Source organism: Carcharhinus amblyrhynchos, chromosome 17, assembly GCF_965287045.1.
Source record: "Carcharhinus amblyrhynchos chromosome 17, sCarAmb.v2.hapA, whole genome shotgun sequence".
In the NCBI taxonomy this organism is placed as follows: Eukaryota; Metazoa; Chordata; class Chondrichthyes; order Carcharhiniformes; family Carcharhinidae; genus Carcharhinus; species Carcharhinus amblyrhynchos.
Window position 1 is genome coordinate 16730709 of NC_137340.1, and position 15907 is coordinate 16746615.

At 39.3% G+C, this 15907-nt stretch overlaps 1 protein-coding gene across 4 annotated transcripts in view; it reads right to left on the reverse strand.

Annotated features, from left to right (window-relative positions):
- kif11 (kinesin family member 11) overlaps nt 1-15907 on the reverse strand; it is a 56440-nt gene that overhangs the window by 24680 nt on the left and 15853 nt on the right. For 3 of the 4 annotated variants that reach the window (XM_080205560.1, XM_080205558.1, XM_080205562.1), the window contains 6 exons: nt 4868-4963; nt 3517-3649; nt 3339-3436; nt 2420-2498; nt 1192-1377; nt 930-1054 (listed from right to left, as the gene is read on the reverse strand). In XM_080205560.1, the coding sequence (XP_080061686.1) occupies nt 930-1054; nt 1192-1377; nt 2420-2498; nt 3339-3436; nt 3517-3649; nt 4868-4938 (692 nt within the window). In that variant the 5' untranslated portion in view covers nt 4939-4963. Of the gene's footprint in view, nt 1-929; nt 1055-1191; nt 1378-2419; nt 2499-3338; nt 3437-3516; nt 3650-4867; nt 4964-13277; nt 13324-15907 lie in introns of those variants that run through there. The other variant, XM_080205559.1, reaches the window with a different exon arrangement.

Here is a 15907-nt window from a genome sequence, read left to right on the forward strand (position 1 = left end):
GACAAATTTAAGACTTTCACAGCACAGAAAATGTAGCTTTCAGGGTTGGTACTGAAAGATTTTCAGAATGCCTTCAGCAACACTAATTAAAAGCCATTATGTGGAGATGCTGGCAATGGACTGGGGTGGGCACAGTAAGAAATCTCTCAACACCAGATTAAAGTCCAACAGGTTTATTTGGAATCACAAGCTTTCGGAGCACTGCTCCTTCATCAGGCGAGTTAATTAAAAGCCAAATATGAAACTAATAAAATTGATAAAGAATGTCAGGTTGTATTGGGATTTTTAAAAATCTGTAAGTCACGTCCATTGCAAAGCCTCATTTGGTCGTCACACTTACGCAAGGATATTTTGGCCTTGGAGGGGGTGCAGAGGAGGTTTACGAGGCTGATACCAGAGTTGAGGGGGTTGAACTATGGAGGAGAGGCTGAATAAACTAGGCTTGTACTCGTTAGAGTTTAGAAGAATGAGGGGAGATCTCATTGAGACATATAAGACGATGAATGGGATGGATAGGATAGAGGTGGAGAGGCTCTTCCTGCTCAGAAAGGACAGTAGGACTAGAGGGCACAGCCTCAAGATAAGGGGGGGCGGTTTAGAACGGAGTTGAGGAGGAACTTCTTCACTCAAAGGGTGGTGAATCTCTGGAATTCTCTGCCCGTTGAAGTGGTGGAGGCTGCCTCGCTAAATATATTTAAGACGCGGGTTGATAGGTTTTTGATAAGAGAGGGGATTAAGGGTTATGGGGAGAGGGCGGGAATGTGGAACTGAGACACGACAGATCGGCCATGATCTTATCGAATGGCGGGGCAGGCTCAAGGGGCTAGATGGCCAACTCCTGCTCCTATTTCTTATGTTCTTAATTAATTTGGCCATTTGTATTCTTAATTTAGTTTTATGAACTTCAGACAGAACTCAACCAGCCATACCTGGAGTAAGCGTTCATTAGCGTTGCAGCAGTTGTTCTCTTTGCTGCTCCTCTCTCCAGAATCTGATAAACTTCATCTTTGTTATGGACAGAAATTTCTTCAAGTCCTTTGATTATAACTCCCCGCTACCATACCATATGGAAAAGACAACAAAACAGTATTTACCAAGTCCTACTTTCTGGGGAGAAAAGCAACCTGCTTGTAGAGCATCAGATTACTGCAACTTTGCCAATGATTGCAGTCCAATGACTAAATTCACTACCTTATTGCGAGGATCATCAAACATCTGCAGCCTCTCACTAACATCTGAAGTGGGGCTTAAAAGATCAAAGAGTTCTTCATTATAAATTTCCAACAGAGAGACTTTCACTGAGAACTCAGCACCTTGCGATGCTAACCTCTCAAAAATCTGGTGCAGCGTACGTGGAATAACTCCAGCCAGAGGATCCTACAAAGAACATAAATATCAGGGAAACTCATTAAATGGTGGAGAGATTAATAAAAGATACACGAGAAAAAAAAAGTCTTTCACAGAAACAGCACCTCAGGGCCTCCCAGAATGCTCTAAAGCAAGTGGAGTACTTCAAAAGAACGTTAAGAAATGTAGAAACAGTGGTTTGTGACCCAAACATGTGAATAATACTGCACTACTCATTCATCAGTAGCTCTTGATTTTTAATTTTTCTACAAAACCTCAATCAAAATGTTTTATCTGTGGAGCAATGAATCAGCATGTATTTGGTATAGGAAACAAGAAACCCTACAAATGGATCATACAGTCTGACAGTCAGTGCACATAAGTGCATGAAGGTCACAGATTGACCATTTAAAATTTATTTTATTGCTAATGGCAAAACTCCAGCAACATAAATTTTATCCTCAAATAAATTAGTACCTCATCTGCTGTAAAATGTGCTAAAATAACTTAATAGTACTTGAATCCTTTGTAACAAAACAAGCAGTCAATGATCATTACCAGAGTCCCACCCCTCCGCATGAAATTAGGGGTCTAAGTGCACAAACCCAGTAGAATGGCTTAGATAAACCACAGAAGATCCTTCTGTCCCACGGCAAAAAGTAGTTTATACATTGTAAATCTTTAACTACACTGCATTTTCAGAAAATGAATTGCTTCCATCTTTCGTGTCTGCTTCAGTCTTTTGAAATTGACTGCCATGTTTCCTACATTAATGACTGCACTTAACAAGCACTTAATTTCCTGTGGGTTGTTGCTGAATATTTATTTTAAAACTGAATTTTTATTCAAATGGAGTCAGTTATAACATCAATTATGCTCACAGCATTAATTATCTCAATAAAGTCAACTGCAGGGATGTTTATAAAAAAAACATGAAGAAACCATTAACTGGTTTACTGGAACCTTAAATATCCAGTTTTTCTCAACTAAAAATGAAGGAATTAGTTAAACAAAAGAAGAAAATCTACACATCATTTTAGAAAACGTAACAAGCAAATATTCTGCCACTTACTTCTTCCCAGGTGTATTGCTCCTTTTGAGATCTTTCACCTTCCATAGTAAAGGTTTTCCCAGTACCCGTTTGGCCATATCTAAGCCAAATTTAAAAAAAGATTAATTTAGGAGGTTTCATGAGAGTGGTTTAGAAACATTCACAGGCGATTGATCCCAGATCACATTCCAGAGAGCTCTCAGCTTTCGACCAAGTTAGCTGACTTCAGCTGGGGCAGTGGTAAAAACGTTGTACTGGATACCTAGTTTATGATAAAAATAAAATTATGCAGATGATGGAATCTAAAACAAAAACAGAAAATTCTGGAAAATCTTTGCAGGTCTGACAGCATCTGTGGAAATAAAACACAGCTAACGTCAAGTCTGGATGACTCTTCTTCTGATCCAGATTATGACAGGGAGAGAAAAGTTGGCAAGGATTCCTGCTCCTGAACAACAAGCTATTCTTCAAAAACTATATCTTTTAATACTCCAGGTAAACATAAATTTGCTTGCTAAAGTGTTTCCAACTGCATACTTAACCGAACAACGCAGGACATGGCAGACAAAAACAGAAACATTTGAACACATTTATGTTTCTGACGCTTAGCGAGCAGCATCTTTGGAAATGAAATCAAAAGCACTTTCATTGGTCACCTTTCTGGTGCTTTCTTATTTCTACTAGTCATTGATCTACAGACCGGTGGATTCTTGAGGTGCGACACCTGAAAGGTGCAAGAAAGCAGAGTATGCTGGACTTAAAGGTTTGAAAATGAATTTGGAATAGGACAGAAAAGTATGCTATTGAAAACATTACGTCTTATAATTATGGCAATCAACTGAAAATTAAGGATTTGATTTAATGGGAAAATTAAGAGTAGCCAGTGGCAAAATCCTTGAGCAGAAAAATTTCATTGATGTTGAAAAATTATTCAACTTACGCAAAAATGGTACAGTTGTATCCCATGATTACTTCATCCAGGATGGGGTACACCACACTCTTGTAGACATCGATTTGCTTTGCAGAAGGTCCAAATACCTGGAATTAAAAATATGTTAGGTACTTGCTTCTTGATATTTTCTTGATAATTTCTGCAGGAGACAAACTATGTTCCTTACCATGTCAAATGTATACTTTTTGGGTGCCTTTTCAGCTCCTGGTCCAGAAGCACGTATAGTGACTTCTTTCTTTACAGGATCACATTCAACCACATTGGAGGAGCTTGCTTTGCGTTCTGTTAAACTGAAAGGTCTGTGGAAAGCAACAAGTTGTGTTTTAAAAATATAGCAGCAAAGTTTCTTAAAAGGGAAAATACGCATCTTAAAAATTAGTCTTCTTCACAGACAACACAGTGTAGAATCAGATCTCAGGCAGGAGGCTCTGCCAATTCTACAAGACAGCACTTTAAAACAGCAAGCAAACAAGACGAATCAAAACCTAGTGGGACGCTTGCTGAATTCCTTCTCCAGCTACTCACTCAGTGAAATGTCTACTGATTTCAGCTTCAAGAACTGACAGCAAGACATATTTGAGAATTTTAAACTTAGCAGTATTAGATTTAAAAACTTAAAACCAAACACATTCATATTGATTGTATTTTCTGGGGCAGAATTTTCATTGTCAATTATGTTTGAAATCCTATTTTTCTCAATCTGCTTTTTCATTTGAGTTTAACATAATAAATCAAAGGCTTGCAAAGATGAGGCCAGATTGAGACAGACAGAACAAGAATTAAGAAAGCTTCACAGATAACACAATAAGATGGTGATTTATGGGAGAACTCATTGAAAAAGTAGTAAAAATAAATTAGTTAAATCAAAGACTGTATTGGTCAAGTTACATACAATATTAAATGGTAACAAGTTGTTTAGTCTGGTGAAATTATGAATTTTACATATTTTCACCCAAATCCAAGTGCAAAAAATAGAGATATAGCCCCAAAATTAAAAGGCATAAACAAAACTAGATTTAAAGCTCAGTCTAAGCTGTGGTCTACAAGTTCTGAAAAATCTGACCCTCACTGCAGGCAACTTTATCCCATCAGAACACATTACAAATTTCTTATTGCTGGTTTGAATTTGAGAACTAAGGAATTTTAAAAGAGTCAAAAACTTTATTTGTTGTTTTATTTGTGCTAAATCTTAAAGTCACATTAACAAGATCTGTATCAACAATCAGACATTTATACAAATAGAACTGTGTAGAGTGTGAATATCATTATACAACCCAGAATAGACAAAAAAATTCTCATTGTACACATGGACTGCAATCTAAACGACATCATAAGCAAAGAAAAAAATTTTTGATGTTACAGCTGGAAAGCAGGAAACCATATACTCATGGCCTTTATAAACAAACACTGACATAAGGTGTCATGTCCCATGGCTAAATACATATTTCACAATTTGTTCCCTTTGAGAGCTTGACCCAAGCAAAACGTTAGTAACAAAAGATGATTATTTCCATTACCTGCATCGTATAACCACTTGTATATTCTTGCCCTTTTCTTCTTTTTTACTCGAAGAGGTTTGGGATGACATTTTTAGTTTTGGTTTACAAGAGTACCTGCATGAGAGAAATTCATATGAGCAAGTTCTCATATGTCACATGGCTTGTCTGCGGTGCAAATCTGGGCAATCCGCAAGCACAGGCAAGTTTTCTTTGTGCACTAGTCATTACAGCAAATTATAGTATTATTTTTCATCTCTACATTAACAAGCCTTTTCTATTATAATTTTTTGTCCTTCCGCCACAAGAAAGTTTAAAATGTTTGAAGGATTCAATGACATAGATAAATTATTTCACCTGGAGGAGGAATCAAAACAGGGGACCTATCCTTAAAATTAGAGCTAGGTCATTTAGAAGTAAAACGAAGGACGACCTCTGAGACTCAATGTCTACTAGACTGAATTATCTGGGATGACTGAAACTTTCAGGGCAGAGCTTTCAGATGCAATTGTTTGCTAAGGGTTTCATAGCATGGGTTTCAAAGACAAGGAAATGAAGTTAAAGTACAGGCTAGCCAAGACTGATGTTGATACAGGTTCGAGGAAGTGAATGGTAATAGGAACAGGGGGAGGTTATAAGGTAAGCAGTGATAAAGTACAAACATCAGATAGACACTAGTAAAAAGATTGGGGGAATCTGAAGATGGAGCAACGTTTGGAAATTTAGGCTTATTTTTAAGCGATAAAGAGTAGTTGCTAATAGTATCAGATCTGCATAGTGTCCAGTCACTAGCAGAACCTTAAGGGAACCATGTTAGAACTGTTATTATAGAAAATAGGGCAAGAGGAGGCTCCATCATTCATTATGATCACGGCTGATCATATAGCTCAATAGTCTGATCCTGTCTCTCCCATCCCCACCATATCCTTTGATCCCCTTCATTCCTACGTTGTCCATTACCTTTGCTCAGATCAATGAGCAAAGTAATTAATACTCAAATTTGCTGATAAGTTTGCAGTAAGTACGACTATAGGCAAAGTAAATTGACTAACACTGGTTTGGATGCAACAGAGGAACGTGCCCATGTATGGAAGATGCCCTTCATTGCAGCTGGATAAAGAGTCATGCTCTTCAGCTGGTCCAACACCATGTACATGCATATCATGCAAGTTCAGAAATAGTTTATTGCTGCAGCAGTGAGGTAGCATTGTTCATGGACTTTTAATGTTTCATGAATTGTCATCAAGTTAATAGAGCAAAAGAGCCAGTTTAAAATGCAGTTCTTTCTTAAAACCAAAAACACAAGGAATTGGGGTATTTTTTCATTGACGAAATACGGAGTTAAGCGATACAACTGAGATTTGTTAAATAGGAAAATTCATTTTTGGGTTAATATGTCAAGATACAAAAAGTGGGCATTGCATCAATAAGAGAACAGGTAACAAAATTTCTTTCCATATATATGGAATCATAGAATCCCTACAGTGCAGATGGAAGCCATTCAGCTCATTGTCATCAATGCAGGCTCAATCCCACGCAGGCCTTATCCCCATATCTTTACATATTTACTCTGCTAATCCCCCTGAGTTTAGGATTAGGGGTAATTTAGTATGGCCAATCAACCTATCCTGCACATATCTGATATATGTCAAGACAACATCAAGAATAAAATATTGGATATGGAAATCACTATCTATACTGGTGATTAATTTATATGTCAGCCTTCCAGTGTCCTGCCAAGTCAAGTCCAACTGTAGTCATTCTGATGAAATGAGGAACATTGGGAATGTGGCATGCAGATTAAATCTGGTCACCATTTTAAAAGCCCACATCCTTACCTAAACTCTATAAAAACAAAATCAAATGGTCTAACTAGCAGGACAGGCAAGCTTCTACAGCACAATAGGCTAATCAGCCCAAATGGTCTATGGTGCAGTTTACACAAGTCTTCTACCCTAATTCATTTCATCCATCTGTATATCATCATATATTCCTTTCTCCCCAGATACACTCCAATCCAGCATCCCTTAAATCCACCCATGCTACTTAGTTCGAATAATCCATGTGGTAGCACAAGATACCAGGCTTTACAGATGGAGGCAAAAAGTACAAAAGCAAAGAGGCTATAGTGAACTTGTATAAGACAGTGGTTTGGCTTTAACTGGAGCATCGGGTCCAATTCTGAATACCGCGCTTTAAAAGTGCAAAAAAGATTTACAAAAGTGGTTTCAGGGTTGAAGGACTTTAGTTATAAGGATAGATTGGAGAAGCTAGCTGGGCTCTTTCTCCTCAGAAGAGAAGGTTGAGAGGAGGTACAGGTGTTTTCTGGAGGTGGTGTTAGGATCTGGAACACACTAGTGTGATGAAGGCACATTCAATGGTAGCTTTCAAAAGGGCTACTGGATAATTGACTAAGAAAATTTGCAGGGCCAGAGGGAAAGGGCAGAAGACTGGGAGTTATTGGTTAGTTGATATGGGCAAGACAGGCTGAATGGCCTCTTTCTGTGCAGCTGTCTTTGTAAAGAAATTTTACTTGAGAAGATTACTGACAGTCTGATATCTGTATCGTCTTGATGTGGATCCTTAGAAATGGAAACATTTACTCCCATCCAATCTTTTCATAATCTTAAAAACATGCATTGGGTCACTCCTTTTCTTCTAGGGAAAGAGCCATGATCTGTTCAGTCTTTCCTAATGAGTTATAATCCTCTAGTATAAGAACATAAGTATCATCCTTGTATAATCTTTTTTGCACATTCTAATATCATATACTTAAATGGCAAAGTTGAGCTGGCTTAAGTAAGATTCTTTGAATTAAAACCTCAGGAATTGGGAGGTGTTAAACTTAGGTGCTAGAATGCCATCACGGATAAAGGTCACGATTACAAGGTGACATGTTAACTGACAGTTTACTTGGTATGGGAGCAGAGGAATTTTTTAAGTGGAAACTGTTTACAAGATTTGCAAATGGGAAGTCAAAATATACACAAAATATATTATAGATTTAAAATATAAATATCAAGTAATTAAAACACTCCAGTGAAAAATGCACCATTTCTCCAACTATTTCAATCATTGTGCACACCAAAACCTTAGCTCCCACTCGCCTGCTCCTTCCAGCCCATTGCCACTCCCATTGCTTCTCCCTTCCACTCCCTACCATCCTTTCCAGAAAGAATGTGCAGTTTGCACATTCTCCCTGTGTCTGCATGGGTTTCCTCTGTGTGCTCCAGTTTCCTCTCACATCCCAAAGATGCATGGGTTAGGTGGATTGGCCATACTAAATTGCCCCTTAGTGGCCTGGGATGTATAGGTTAGAGGGATTACTGGGTAACTGTGTGGGGTTATGGGGATAAGGCCTGGGATGGGAGTATTGTTGGTGCAGACTCGATGGGCCAATGGCTTCCTTCTGCACTGTAGGGATTCTATGAAATCATGGCAAAGGACAATTGGTGCGAGAACAGTGTTGGGTTATCTTTGCTGTGTTTGTTTTGATGTAGGTAGCTACCTAGAAAGTTGCTACCAATGACATCACTGGCACTGTCACTGCATCTTGGCATATGCAGTAAGTGCTCCCCCTGGTGTTACAGTACAAATAAACACAACCTATTCTGAGTTGCAGCATGGTGAGTGCACATCAGTTTTAAACCCTGAAGCAACAATCTCCAATTAACTGGATCCTAGATTTTCTCACTTAAACCTAGTTTTTTTAAAAACTAGTGTAGTGATTCACCTTAAGGTGATAATTCATTAAGAAATGGGTGGTGTCATTTGTAACTTCAGCTAAGGGGGGGGGGGGTCACCCAGCATCCAAGTGTTTAAACATGGAATGCCTGCAAACCCTCCCACCCCAGAGAAGGTAGAGACTCTAAGGTACTAAATGGTTCATTGAGCTGGTCTTCATTAAAGATGCTGCTAATATTACACTAATGAAAAATATCAAAGAAATTATATAGGATAAAATTAGATAGAGGAAGTATTAAAAATGTTGGGCACTCAAGTAGAAAAATCACCCAGAGTTTTTTTTTCTTTCAAGCTTCTTTAGATTTGAGATTGTTGCCACAAAACTGAAAAGCACAGACATTTTTCCCTCTGTCTCTTTCTCTGAACAGAGGTAAGAGAGAGATGGAGAATAAATACAACAACTGCAGTTTGGTCAGCTCTACATCAGCAATACAGAACATTAGGTCAATGAAAAAGAAACATCGTGTTTGTATGAAAAACTAACAAACCTTTTTATTCTCACCTCTCAGAATTACCTTTCCTTGAGAAATCAGCCCCATTAATTCATTATTTTAAGACAATGTTATTTTTTTCCACATACAGAGTGTTGTTGGGACATGGAGTGTGAACAAAAATGGTGTCAGAGGCAGAACGCATGACTGCTTTTAAAAAAGGAAGTGAAAAAATGAACAATTATGGGAAAGATCAGGAAAAGAAATAAGGACCGCTTTGAATTCCACTGAGTTCAAATTGCACCCCCCATCCCCAATCTGTGCTGCAAAATATCAACCCTAAAACATAATTCATTCATTCACAGATTCAATGCTTTGCTAACAGTACAGAGCTTCCACACATCAACCCCTACAACCTTTTGCACAAAGTTTGGTGTGTGAAGATTTTAGGTTAAATATTTCCTGTAGTTAGTATCACTAGAAGACGGCTTAATTCCTTATTGCTCATATAAATAGTAGCAAGATTAGAGGATGGTAATGAAACTCTTGTTCTGTATATATGACATATTATACATTGCAATTGCCAATAATGAAAACAAAACAAAAGCTGGAAATATTCAACATTTCTTGCAGCATCTGTGGCAAGGGAAACAGTTAATGTTCCAGGTCTGTGGCCCTTCGCTAATTCTGATGACAACCTAAAACATGAACTGTTCGCTCTTCCACAAATGCTGTCCCACCTCTTGGGTATTTCCAGCATTTTCGGATTATTTTCCTGATTTCCAGCATCCACAGTATTTTACACTTGCACATGCCAAAGGATTGCTGTCCCTAACCAATTTCTGAACCAACAAATGCTGTTATTGAATTGGAAGTGAATCATACAATGCACTTTCCACTCCCAAAAGTAAAGATGCCATTTGCTTTCTCTCTAAACAGATCAAACAACTGACTGAGTCGTCGTCGTCAGACAGACGCGAACTTCTGTTCACAGATGCTGCTAAACCTGTTGAGTTTTTCCAGTGTTTTCTACTTTTGTATCAAACAGTTAATTATTATAACCTCAATCCACTCCAACTTTCTCAAAAGACAATTCCTCAGCTACCAAGTGCAAGATGATGTGGAATTTCCAGTATTGGACTGAGGTGGGCACAGTAAGTCTCACAACATCAGGTTTATTTGGAATCACGAGCTTTCAGAGTGCTGCTCCTTCATCAGGTGACGCCTGCTGAAGGAGAAGTGCTCCGAAAACTCATGATTCCAATAAACCTATTGGACTTTAACCTGGTGTTATAAAGACAAGACACACTTATCCATCCATTTGAGGTTACACTGGAGTAAAGCATAACTGAACTTTTCAAATCACCACTCAGCTACAAATCCTGCATTGTTCTCATCAGGACTGAATGTATAGCTATTGGCAGAGGTGAATGTCAAATTTTGTTCCAGACTTGACATTTCAATGCAGCACAGAGGGAGTGCTGTATTGTTGGGAGGTGTTGCCTTTTGTAAAATACATTAAATCCAGGCCATCTTTGGCCTCGATTGATGTAAACAATCACGGTACTATTTAAAAGAGGAGCAGGGTGATTATCCCCAGTATCCCGGTCACTATCAAGTTCTTGATCTACATCACGGAAATAGATTACATGATCATCATATTGCAGTTTGTAGGAGCTGATATGCACATATTGCCTACATTACACCAGGGACTATTCTGCAAAAGTATTCATTAGTTGCAAAGCACTCTGGGACATCGTGGTTGTGAAAGTCTTTATATAAGCTCAAATCTTTCTTCTTCTAAAACCTATCAACCAAAATGGATTCCCCCCCAACCTCGATGTTTAGTTGTGTATTGTTTCTTGCACACAATACAAAGCATACCATACATAGAGGAGTAATGTAGCATTACAGTCATAGCGAGGGTGCTTAATGAAGTAGGTCCATTCAAAATTCTGATGGCAGCAGGGAACACCAACACCTCTTTTCTCATTAAGACAATTATTTTCATCCAAAAATAATGTTAAAATTTATTAAAGTTTTTAAAAGTTTACTTATTAGTGTCACAAATAGGCATACATTAACACTACAATGAAGTTAGTGAAAATTTAGCATGGCCAATGCACCTAAACAGCACATCATTTGGATCGTGGAAGGAAACCGGAGCACCCGGAAGAAATCCACACAAACACGGGGAAAATGTGCAGACTCTGCACCAAGTGACTGTGCCAGGGATCAAACCCAGGTTCCTGGCACTGTGAGGCTACGCTAGCCACTGCCACTCCAGCAGAGCAACAACATAATGCATCAACACAGATAGAAGTTTTCAGAATTTTGACACACCCATCCCAAACTGCATGACCAGACAATTCAACCCCACATTTCTAATTTACTGTAAACGCTGGATGACGGTGTGCCAGAATACTCTGTTCTGCCATTCTCACATTCTGATCACTTAATGGGACACTTTTAGAAACTTCTCAGTCTTCTATATCCTCATTTACATTCCCTTTGTCCAATTCCACCCCTCCCCCTGAATCTCTACTGATTCTCATTGCTCTTAGCCCTGACGAATGGTATCTAGATTTGAAACATCGGCTCTATTCTCTCCCGATGTGCAGATGCCGGCGTTGGACTGGGGTAAACAAAGTAAGAAGTCTCAACACCAAGTCCAACATGTTTATTTAGTAGCAAAAAAAAAACCACTAGCTTTCAGAGCGCTGCTCCTTTGTCAGGTAAGTGGGAAATCTGTTTACAAACAGGACATATGAAGACAAACTCAATTTATATAATAATGGCTGGATTAATAAGGTCTAATACAGATAGGAAATATACAGTAAATGGCAGAACCCTTCAGAGTATTGATAAGCAAAGGGATCTGGGTGTACAGGTACACAGTTCACTGAAAGTGGCAATGCACGTGCTCAACGCTTAACACAACCTGTGCTTAATGTTCTCTCCACTCATTGTCTGTATCTTTAAGACTTCATTACCTGTAAAGACTAGCATTCCAACCATTATTTTGTAAGTTGAGTTTGTGTGTTTGTATGCCTTGTTTGTGAACAGGACTCCCATTTACCTGACAAAGGAGCAGTGCTCCGAAAGCTAGCGGCTTTTGCTACCAAATAAACCTGTTGGACTTTAACCTGGCGTTATAAGACTTCTTACTCAATTCTCTCCCCACAGACGCTGTCAGACCTGCTAAGATTTTCCAGCATTTTCTGTTTTTGTTTCAGATTTCAGCATCCACAGTAATTTGCTTTTTTGTTATTTACTGGCTCATTCGGCTTGAACTTTGGAAAGCCCGATGGTTCGTAAAGGTCTGTTTATAAACAGGGATTCAGGTGCTGGCATCATCACAAAATCAGATTTGATAATGATGGATTCCCTCTCAACATCTTTTTATTCACCTGACGCTCAAATTTTGCTCAGATGGGTCACTTATGCTAATATTTTGAACACATTACATAGCTGTAATTTTAGAATCTGGGTACTACATTAAATGGCATATACAGTTAATAGTTTCATTTAAGTTACCGACTATTTTTAAACGAGATTCCCAGGACCGACGACATTAAGAACGATCAATACGGAAAATAATCTGAGCAACAATTGCATACTGCATTCTAGAAAAAATACATTTACAGGTAAAAGTGTTTTTCAGTTACAGCCATGTAACTGAAATTAAAAGTATATCCATGATTGAAACATCTTTAAGTTTTATAAAAATAAAACTAACTGGGACGTCCTAACGGATTTTAAAAGCCTCCAGAAGTAGATTGCGCAATCTGAATTGAAACATTTCAGAATCTGGGTGCTACATTAAATGACATGTACAGTCAAAATCACTGATTTAATTTTTAGACGAGATTCCCAGGACCAACGACACGGGTGACCTACATGTATTTAAGCGGCAAATGGCACGATTTTTTAAAAACAAAACAGAAACAGCTTCGCCTAAGCTGTCAACATAAGGCATAAGCATATCGCAATTAGAAGGTCTTTTCTTAAAATGGACGCAAATTGCCATCGGCGGTAAGTGGGAAAAATCCGGTGCCGCCCAATTTAAAAACCCACTGATTCCAGTGGAAACAATTTATCCACGGTGTGAATCTGCTTACACAAGCAGAAAGGGCTTTTTAAGAGAACAAGCACAGGGGTCGTGAATACATTGCATTTGGGGGCGAAGGTAAAGGGCAAGTAATAAAGAGAGGAAGTGGAGGAAATTGAACATTTCCCCGTAAAATGTGACTTACCTTTCACTAATATACAACCTATAATCAGAGGTCTAGCTACAATTCTGGGACACTCACTGAATGAGTAGATCGTACTCTGGGCAAACATTCACATTATAAATCTTACGAATGAGCCACTATTTATCCTTCAAATGTTTGAGCAACAGGCAAATGGCGGCCTGCGTCAGCCCAGCTTCAATTGATCGTTTCAGACTGCGGAGAAGGCTTCACCCCAAACGTTTAAAAGACAAAAAGGCACACCAGAATTAATCTCACCAAATTGGAAGAAATATTCGCAAATCCTTCCTTTCAAAACTTTCCAATATATTATCTGTCCTTTACTTTTTTTTCCCCCTCAACAGCGCAGCCGCTCAAAACACCGCCCGACAGCCACTCGCAGCATAGCCGCACATTTAAAAATTGCGCTTGCGTCAGCCTCCTCCAATCCAAACATACCAAGCCTCCACCCGCGTTTTCGATTGGTCCGGGTCGGTTTAACCCGCGGGGTGTGCCGGGAGTGCTGCTATTGCGACTGCGTAGTTAAAAAACAAGGGCCTCACCTCTGCGGCGGCCATGTTGATGAGGGAACATTTACCTGGATGTGTTTTAGAGGTCAGTGCTTCAACTGTGACTAGTCCTTCAAGAAGCCAGTTTTAGTGGAAAAAGAACGGGTTTAAATTTAAACATTTTCTAGAAGGACCCTCGCACCTAAGACCAATTTAGTTGTTAACTTTGTTTTATTCACTCCCATCTCTTTGATAAGCAGCAGTTTTGAATTGAATTATTATTGTCACGTATTGGAATACTGTGAAACGTATTGTTTCTTGTGCTATACACTCAAAATATAACCTACATCGCGGAAAAAAAGAAAGGACAGGGTGTAGAATATAGTGTTGCAGTTACCATTAGGGTGGAGAGAAAGATCAGCCTAACACGTGATAGGACCATTCAAAGTCCAAAAGGTAGCAGGGAAGAATCCAAAAGTCCAAAAGGTAGCAGGGAAGAATCCAAAAGTCCAAAGGTAGCAGGGAAGAATCCAAAAGTCCAAAGGTAGCAGGGAAGAAGCTGTTCTTGAGTCGGTTGGTATGTGCTTTCAGACTTTTCTTTTTCCTGACAGAAGATGGAAGAGGGCATATCCAGGATGTGTGGGGTCCTTCATTGTGCTTTCCTGAGGCAGCAGGAAGTGTAGATGGAGTCAGTGGATGGGTGGCTGGTTGATGTGATGGATTGAAGGAGGATTTGTTTGTATCTGTTTAAGTTGAGGCCTATCAGTGATAAGTTATTGTACACATTTTGACTTTTATGTCTAATGTCAAATATGAACATATAATCAAAAGGAAACAGTAGGTGTTTGTGCAATAATTTTAGAAAAGCACCCCCCACAACTAATGAGGCATCATCAAGCAAAAATGGGCTCAAAAGAGATTGAAGAAGATTTTGGCTTTCCATTTATGATATATCCCTCTAAGGTGAGGTTTGAAGCAGATTCGAAGCAAACATAGAGGTTTTTGAAGATAATTCTACAAGACCAATAGAGCTTAAGCTGTGGTGAGCAGTAACAGAGCAGAAACAGTATAGTAGGACTAGGGGGCACAGCCTCAAGATAAAGGGGAGGCGGTTTAGAACGGAGTTGAGGAGGAACTTCTTCACTCAAAGGGTGGTGAATCTCTGGAATTCTCTGCCCGTTGAAGTGGTGGAGGCTGCCTCGCTAAATATTTTTAAGAAGCGGGTTGATGGGTTCTTGATAAGAGAGGGGATTAAGGGTTATGGGGAGAGGGCGGGAAAGTGGAACTGAGCCACAACAGATCAGCCATGATCTTATTGAATGGCGGGGCAGGCTCGAAGGGCTAGATGGCCTACTCCTGCTCCTATTTCTTATGTTCTTAGATGTGGAGCAATCTGGAGTTGTCAGGATTGATGGAGTTAGCTGAAAGTTTATTTATTCACAAGTAGGCTTACATTAACATTGCAATGCAGATAATTTGAAAATCCCCTAGTCACAACATACTGGTGCCTGTTCGGGTACACTGAGGGAGAATTTAGCACAGCCAATGTACCTAACCAGCACATCTTTTGGACTGTGGGAGGAAACTAGAGCACCCAGGTGAAACCCATGTAGACACAGGAAGAACATGCAGACTCTGCTCAGACAGTGATCCAAGCTGGGAATCAAATTCAGATTGCTGGCACGGTGAGGAAGCAGTACTAACCACTGCGTAACAAATAAGATCAAAGCATAGAGGAAATAGAGCAAGAGGGCAAGTTTTTTAATTCTTTTATGGGATGTGAACATCGCTAGCAAGGACAGAATTTCTTGCTCATCCCTAATCACTCTTTTGAAGGCTGTTATGAGCCAACTTCTCAGACTGCCACTGTTCATCTGGATGGTAGCACAATTGTGCTTTTGGAAGGAAATTCCAGGATTTTGTTTCAGCACTAGTGAAGAAATGGTAATACTGTTCCAAATCAGGATGGTGTGTGGCTTGAATAAGAATGAGTTTCCCAGGCACCTCCAGGTCTCATGTGCTGGAAGTTGTGGGTTTGGAAGGTGACGTTGAAGCATTGATGCATTGCTAGAGTATACCTTGTATATAGTATGTACTGCTACCACTATGTATTGGTGGTGGAGGGATTGAATGTTTAATGCCGAT